Below are 7,578 nucleotides of genomic sequence, written 5' to 3'. Positions count from 1 at the left end.
GGGGGAGGGGGAGGCCAGAGTTATCCTTGCACCATCGCGGCTCGATAAGACAACAGCCATAGCAGGCCCGGACACTTACCAACTTATGTAAAACACACCCCTTTCTCTCGCTTTGCTCGCTCTTTCTTTCTCGCTCGCTCGCTCGCTCTCGCGGGCGCACTTCTGGATGCGCGCGCGCTGTTCGCGATGCTTCGCGGGCGTGCGCGCGGGCCCAGGACGGGAGAGAGGTGTGGGACCGGCCGTGCCGTCCGATCTCCGACTGGCCGCCCGCCCGCCGGCCTGAAATACCTACCCCGCGCGCGCCCCGCCGGCCCGCCGGCCCGCCGGCCCCGCCCGACTAGGCGAGTCTTGTTGGTGAGATCTCACCACCCCCTCCCACGCCTCCTCTCCACCCCCAAGGAGGGTCATTGGCGAAGAGTTCCCGGACTTTTGAACTTCCGGCCCCGCGCTCTCGGACAATGTCCCTAGGCTGTTGATGTTTTGTCCGCCGAAGAAAAGGTACACAAAACATTCAAATCTAGGATCCAGTGTCCAAGATTGAAACCGGAAGTCGGAAATAGCCTGCTGGAGCTCTCGCACGACCTGGAGGGCGTGCTGGAGGACGGTCGGAAAGCTGCCCCCGGATTGTCCGGCTGCCGATCCCGATGTCAGTTACAGTCCCCAAAATGTTCGTGTGTTGTCTTCAAAAGTGTAAACAACAAAACATTGAGATTGGCACTTTTCTAGGATGGCCTCGAGTGCCTGGCGGTGAGAACACGACGACGCGACAACGCACTTGGCGCGCACGCCACACGTGCAACACACGAGCAACAGTGCACCTAATGCACACCACACGTGCAACACACGTGCAGCGCGCGCGCCTACCCCGCGCCGGCAGCGCGAGCGCGTGGAGTAGTGCCGCGGGACCGTGTGGAGGGGGCACGTCCAATCGGGACTTCGCGCCGACGGGACGGGTCGTTGTTTACATTCATTATCAGTTGGCCAACTTATCGTCGTCGCTGCGAGACGTAAAGCCGCGGGGGAAAAGATGCGGCGAGCGGCTAGTTAGGGATCTGCAACACGCAAAGACCCTCGCTGCGCATCAGATGCGGGCGCCAGCTGCGCCAGCGCGAGAGCTCCGCCACCAGCCGCGCCGTCCGCCCGGTAGGTTAGCGCCCGCGGGTGGTACTTGCTGTTTGTGCTGTGCCTAGCAGAACAGAAAATGAAGCAGAAAGTACCGAGGTAGTCAGCGGATCATCCATGTCGCGCTGTAGTTTTTTTCAAAGTCCGAAACTGTGGTCGCGTTTGTTTTATGAGGTGAGCCTGTTGTTTTCTGCCCGTGTCTCCGTCGGGGTAACCTTCCCGACTCGACTTTCCCCATTCATTCGGACTGAATGTGAGAGGCCGCCGTGCGGGGTTTCTCTTTGTTTATCGGTCAGGTTAGTTGTGGTCCGCCTTCGTGATCACCCCCTGCACATGACTTGGTACTCGTCAAGTTGATAAGGCAAAGGGTTGGCTGGTTTTCAGGGCCCTTCTTTCCACTGGCACCCCTCTCTAATGCACTGTTTCGACACGGAGCGGTTCCACATTTTCCCTCACCTTCTTCTAATAGACAAACAATGAATGACATTCCTTTCTTTACACTTAACCACCTGTTATGTGTATGATAGTGGGTAGTGTTTTAGACAGAAGAATAATCTCTGCCATTTAAAATTAAACCTGAACTTCTATTCAAATCAATCACACTCGCAACTTTTGTGCTGACTTTTATTTTTACTTTTACTATTTCAGCACAGTAACGTCGTTCTTAAATAAGCAACCATGAAGTTTGCAGAACATCTTTTAGCCCACATTACGCCGGAGTGGAGGAAGCAGTATATTAACTATGAGGTAATTTTTAAAGTTTTAAAAAAATATTTTGGTACGAACATATTTTACTAGGAATGTCTTCAACAGGAAATGAAAGCTATGCTGTACACAGCTGTAGAGGAAGCACCATCAGCAGAGTCAGTTGGTCCTGAGATGATAGCAAGACACTTCACAAACTTCGATGAAGTTTTCTTCCAATACTGTGACAAAGAGCTGAAAAAAATAAACACATTCTATTCAGGTAAATGACTGTCAGCATTTTATAGTTCACCTAATAGGTGTTTTGAACCCTTTTAAATTTAAATACATTTATCTCATAGAAAAATTAGCGGAAGCTACTCGAAAACATGCCACCTTGAGCAGTGAATTACAGCTGGCCTTGCAAGAAAGAGAGAAATCCAAAGGAAAACGTCCTGCACGGAAAGTGCAAGACCTTAAGCTTGCATTTAGTGAATTTTATTTGAGCTTGGTGCTTCTACAAAACTATCAAAATCTCAACTACACAGGGTTCAGAAAAATTTTGAAGAAACATGACAAGGTAATTGGGACTTTTTTTTATGTAAAAATTAATGTATGCTTTGAGTGATTTTTCGTAGTGTGATTTTATGTAAAACTTCTTTCAATTTGTATGTGTTCTGTATGTGTAGCTGCTCTCTGTTGACTCGGGAACTGCATGGCGTGTGGAGCATGTTGAGACATCTCATTTCTTTACCAATAAAGATGTTGGGCGTTTGGTTAATGAAACTGAGGGTGCTGTCACTTCAGAACTGGAAGGTGGTGATCGTCAGAAGGCAATGAAAAGATTAAGGGTGCCACCTCTTGGGGAAAAACAAAGCCCTTGGATTACTTTTAAAGTGGGGCTGTTCTCCGGATCCTTTATCATTCTCTTAACTGTTGTCATCCTCTCTGGTATTGTATTGTTAACTTTAAGCAAAGCCTCCACTGTAATAATTTTGATTATCATACATATATAAGTTTAACATTTTCTTTGTTTTTTACAGCTATTTTTCATGAAGGAACAGAAAAGATGGATGTCCTAATGCGGCTATACAGAGGACCACTTTTGCTTGTTGAGTTCATGTTCTTGATGGGGGTCAATGTCTATGGATGGAGATCTTCAGGCGTCAACCATGTGTTAATCTTTGAACTGGATCCTCGTCATCATCTGACAGAACAACATATTATGGAGATGGCCGCAGTGTTAGGAGTTGTGGGAGCTCTTAGTGTGCTCTCATTCCTTTATGCATCTGCTTTATCTATTCCCCCCTACGTCAACCCTCTTGCTCTTGTACTTATCATGTTTGCATTTGCTCTGAATCCATTGCATACTTTCCGCCATGAAGCTCGCTTCTGGTTTTTGCGTGTTCTGGTATGTTTTCCATTACAAGCAAAGATGTACTGATTTAGCTAAATTAATTCTGTCAACCAATGTTCACAATTCCTATTTTATTTTATCTCTTCCCAGGGAAGAATGCTGGCAGCTCCATTTTTCTCTGTTGGCTTTGCTGATTTCTGGCTTGCTGATCAACTAAACAGCTTGGCCACGGTTTTGGTAGACTTCCACTTCCTCGTTTGCTTTTACTTCACAACTCCAAGTTGGCTTGAAGCAGGAGGTAAGAAACAGTTGACTTGTTAATAATTTTGGTCCACATGGTGTGCAGTTTGGTCCTGTTCTCTCCACTTGTAATTTTTTTTTTCAGACACAAGTCAGTGTGCTGAACAATCATTTATCACCAAGCCTATTGTCAATTGCATTCCTGCATGGATACGATTTGCTCAGTGCTTGCGACGATATCGGGACAGCAAAGAGGCTTTCCCTCATCTTGTTAATGCTGGAAAATACTCTACAACATTCTTTGTTGTAATCTTTTCAACCCTAAGAGCATACCATGCCAGTAAGTAATATCCAAATAAGAAGAATCTTTAAGTGTATTCCCAATGGTACTATTTTTTATTATTCTTGTTTGACAGGCAGCTATCCTAATACTTTAGACAACCCTTACTTTTATCCTTGGCTGTTGTCTTGTATTGTCAACTCCTGCTATACTTATGCCTGGGATGTAAAAATGGATTGGGGTTTCTTTGACACCATTCAAGGTGACAATAAATTTTTAAGAGAAGAAACTGTTTATTCTTCAAATGTAAGTTTCCAAACAAAAGTGAACCTTACCTTTGAAAAATTGTAGAAATCAATTGTAATTTGATGATTTTCTATTGCAGACATTTTATTACTTCGCGATTGTTGAGGATTTTGTCCTCCGTTGGATTTGGGCATTGGGTTTTTTCCTCACTGAATCTAAGTACATACGGGGGGAAGCTATGCAATGTATAATTGCACCCTTGGAGGTATTCAGGTAAAGTTTCCTAAAATTATGATTATTACACATGTCATTTCTTATTGTGAACTTTGACATTGGCTAAACTAATTTTCCACTTTTCCAGACGTTTTGTATGGAACTTTTTTCGATTGGAAAACGAGCATTTGAACAATTGTGGTAAATTTCGAGCTGTAAGAGATATATCTGTTGCACCACTTGAATCATCTGACCAGCTTCAAATAATAAGAATGATGGATGATGAAAATGGTGTTATTAATCGCCATATTAAAAAGCGATTACCGCCATCTCAGGAGAAAGAGAAAGAAGAAGACTTGAGACCAATTTTGGAGAATCTTTCAAGCAAGAAACTGTGATTCTTAATGTTGACATGATATTTTTTATATACTGTGAAGTACTATCCCATGTTTTTTTAATAATCATTCTGCAATTTTGCATTTGAAGTATGTATACTATTTTGGATGTCCAGAAAGGCTAAAATTTGCTGACTTAAATTGTGATATTCGAGACCATGCTTTTGTAAATGTTTATTTTAATGAAGATTTGAAACTAAGAATTTGGTGAAAGTACATAAATATGTAGGTAAACATGTGTATTTTAAATGTACATTCTTTGCTTTGCGACTTTTCCTGCAGGCAGAAAAAGTCACACTCATTTTGTTGACTTAATCATTGTCAAATATTTACCTGAATGCCTATTTTTAGTTAGTAGTTTCAAAGCAGCTTGGCCTTAAAGATGATTAGATTTATGGGTCAGGAATTATTTTCTGCATATTATTTTGATTTGATTGATTACATAATTGTAGGAATTTGACACCATTAAAATGTCTTAGTATGTTCAGATGCCAAACATTGATAAGAGTGTAAGATATGAGTGTGTCAACAAGTCTGCAAGTTTCCTTTCAAGCATTGGATTCTTTGTTTAGAACTGAAGCCATTTTGTTCCCAATACTAGTATATACGAGTGACACACTGCTTGATTACTTTACAGTACATTAACGGTTGTTGTCTAATTTAACTGCGGGGCTTTGAGGTTAAAAGTAAATTTTGTACATGCAGGTGCCATATCTGACATTTGAATACTATCAATGAGCAAGCATATAAAGTGCCTATTTTGTATTGAGGCTGCTTTTTATGTCTTCCATCATTTTCTATTCCTATCATCTTTGGAGTAGTAAGGTATGTTCCACTGGGTTTAGTACAATCACTTAACTGTATTTTCAGGCGTTATTTTTTAATTTCAATCCTGAACAGGGTGCTAGGACCTTGATTTTGATAATTCATGTTTTAAAGTTCTGAACCTTTATATATATTTTTGATTAAAATTGATCGAAGCACCTGTGATTTTTGAGGCAAACAGTGTGTGAATTTGCTAACCGATTTAAGAAAGACTGCAAGTTTTCCGTCAAGTATCTTAGAGATAGCCTCCTTTGCATTCCTATTTCACTCAGTAATTGATAATTTCTAAAGAAAAAATGTTGCACTTTTCAAAATGTAAACATATGTTGTTGTTTTTTTGTGTTTTTTGAGGAGCGCTGTGTGTGCAAGTTGTTCTTTTATTATTCATGTATCTGCTTTTTCTATGCTGTTTTATGTGTTGGGGACCACATTTTTTTTAGACAGTACTTACCGGTACTTTTTAAATCTAGCCTTACTGCCCTTGCCCTGGCTTAGCTCAAATTATGCTTAAATCCATATTCATGTTGCACTGAAAACCAAAGGGTATTAATTAATTATGTAACATATATAGTTTATAGTTAGCTGTGTGATAATGTATTTATTTTTAACTACAGAAAAATATACATATATTTGCTTTGAAAAATAATCTCATTGATTTTTGCTGACCCGTTCGCTGGCTGTGACTGCTGTGGTTGGCGCGCTGGGCAAGTCTTGGAGCCGGTGGGTAAGACCTACACGAGGAACCCTCCAGCCCAAAGCGGCCCAATATTTGCTCTCCTAATCGGGATTCCGCTATAAGTTTTACCCGTCGATCCGGGCGGTCTCACCACCCACCACCTGGGTTTCTTTCCGATTCTGAGAGTCCTATTGGACCTCATCCTTGCCAAGCAGGGCACTACCACCACCTTGGCTGAGGCTGTTTGCAAGAAACTTTGAAAGAGAGGAATCTTTTTCGACTGGCAGCAGTGTGTGAAGAGTGGCGGGTGTTCTGAGCCGTGCTTTTCTCCTAGTAGTTGCACTGTACCGGATGCTGGCGTGTGGACGGGTAGCAAACTCGCACGGGGCCGTAAGGTGCCGTGGTGAGAGTCAGCATACGCAAGCCCGCACGCGCGCGCCTCTGCATGCCGCACAGTACAATAACCAGAAAAAGAGTAGGCTTGGAACACCCACCCTGTAAGTGACCCACCCCCCAGCTTGGAGTCTGTTTAGGGCCGGCCCCTGCCCCGGTCTCTCTGGCCGTGCGGCCGCATGTGCTCCCTGATTTATCGCGCACACGGTAAGCATGTGCTTGTAATTCCCTGCCGCTGGGCCAGCTGCGCCTGGCCCAGGCCGTGCCTATGGGGCTCCGGGGCGGGGCGGGGCGGGAGGGGCTTATCTAGCCGCGGGGTCCACTAACACACCGGCTCCAGGACGGGGACTGATCCCTTCCCACGGAACACCACCGGCGCTGCTGACCCCCGGGGGGTGGCACGTCGCCGTCAGCCCGCCACGCACCCGGGGTCCCGCGCTCCACGAGGAACTCCCCGCCCCGCCCCTCCCCTCCCCTCCCGTTTGCCCGCCTCCTGGCCCTTGCCGAGCCGAGCAACAGGTGAGACACGGGAGACGAACGGGAGGGAAAGAGATCGGGGTGTGCGGGAGGAGGGGAGGATCAGGGGTGTCACGGTGTCAAGGGGGAGGCGCCCGCTGCCCAAATTAGACTGAGAGCCGCCCCGCCCCACTCGGCAGGAATCACAACCCCACACACAAATTCATCCTTTTTTTCTAAAAATAAAAAGTGTCATTTTTCCTTTTTTGTTGTATTTTTAGCTTGCCACCTGCCTGCCTCTTTTCTATCCTCAGCGTATCCTTTTCTTTTCTCTTTCCGCCTACGCGCGTAAAGCCTCCGCCGGTTACGCTATGTGGGGGGTCGCCGACTCCGCGCGGCGCGCCGTTACGGCGACAGGCGTACCAATGGGATTCCGCCAAGACTTTACTCTTGCGCGAGCAAACTTCGTGCTGCTGCTGCTGCTGCTGTCGCTGCCTTCCCCCGCCCCCCCCCCTCCCCTTTTCGATGTTCCGGCCGCGCCGGGCCAACGCCGCCGCCACGTGACGCTTTTCCAGGGGAGGTATTTTGCATTCCGGTAGAAGTGAGGCGAACAGCCAGTGCCACTGGGTCGGTCTCCGGCAGCAGGAAACTGTGACTTGCTAATTCCCCGCGCTCCCAAGAACGAACGCCC

The 7,578-nt window shown here is 45.7% G+C and overlaps 2 protein-coding genes across 8 annotated transcripts in view; one reads left to right on the top strand and one right to left on the bottom strand.

The window, feature by feature from the left end:
- LOC113205817 (poly [ADP-ribose] polymerase tankyrase-2-like) overlaps positions 1-321 on the bottom strand; it is a 24,351-nt gene extending 24,030 nt beyond the window's left edge. Inside the window, exon 1 of one of the 4 annotated variants that reach the window (XM_052267557.1) lies at positions 80-321. The gene's annotated coding sequence lies outside the window, so the exon portion shown is untranslated. The remainder of the gene's footprint in view (positions 1-79) is intronic. The other 3 variants (XM_052267556.1, XM_052267554.1, XM_052267553.1) reach the window with 3 other exon arrangements.
- A 644-nt stretch (positions 322-965) lies between these two features.
- Positions 966-6,008, top strand: LOC113205798 (xenotropic and polytropic retrovirus receptor 1). 4 transcript variants are annotated; one of them, XM_026421555.2, is made up of 11 exons: positions 966-1,143; positions 1,771-1,869; positions 1,936-2,089; positions 2,169-2,386; positions 2,496-2,757; positions 2,850-3,217; positions 3,314-3,461; positions 3,549-3,743; positions 3,820-3,989; positions 4,069-4,202; positions 4,291-6,008. In XM_026421555.2, the coding sequence occupies exons 2-11, from the start codon at positions 1,801-1,803 to the stop codon at positions 4,538-4,540; spliced, it is 1,968 nt and encodes a 655-aa protein (XP_026277340.1). In that variant the 5' UTR covers positions 966-1,143; positions 1,771-1,800; the 3' UTR covers positions 4,541-6,008. The 4 variants fall into 4 exon arrangements, with proteins under 4 accessions (XP_026277340.1, XP_026277339.1, XP_026277341.1 ...); XM_026421554.2 differs by lacking the exon at positions 966-1,143 and adding an exon at positions 1,150-1,296; XM_026421556.2 differs by lacking the exon at positions 966-1,143 and adding an exon at positions 1,219-1,418.
- The last annotated feature ends 1,570 nt before the right edge of the window (positions 6,009-7,578 follow it).

Source organism: Frankliniella occidentalis, unplaced genomic scaffold (assembly GCF_000697945.3).
Source record: "Frankliniella occidentalis isolate FOCC.00 unplaced genomic scaffold, Focc_3.1 Scaffold54, whole genome shotgun sequence".
Taxonomy (NCBI): domain Eukaryota; kingdom Metazoa; phylum Arthropoda; class Insecta; order Thysanoptera; family Thripidae; genus Frankliniella; species Frankliniella occidentalis.
This window is presented reverse-complemented; position numbering and strand designations above follow the sequence as displayed.

Coding starts and splice junctions, on each gene's coding strand:
- LOC113205798 (XM_026421555.2), top strand. CDS start 1,801: ATGAAGTTTGCAGAACATCTTTTAGCCCACATTACGCCGGAGTGGAGG. Junction 2,090..2,168: donor AATAAACACATTCTATTCAG/GTAAATGACTGT, acceptor TTTATCTCATAG/AAAAATTAGCGGAAGCTACT. Junction 3,218..3,313: donor TCTGGTTTTTGCGTGTTCTG/GTATGTTTTCCA, acceptor ATCTCTTCCCAG/GGAAGAATGCTGGCAGCTCC.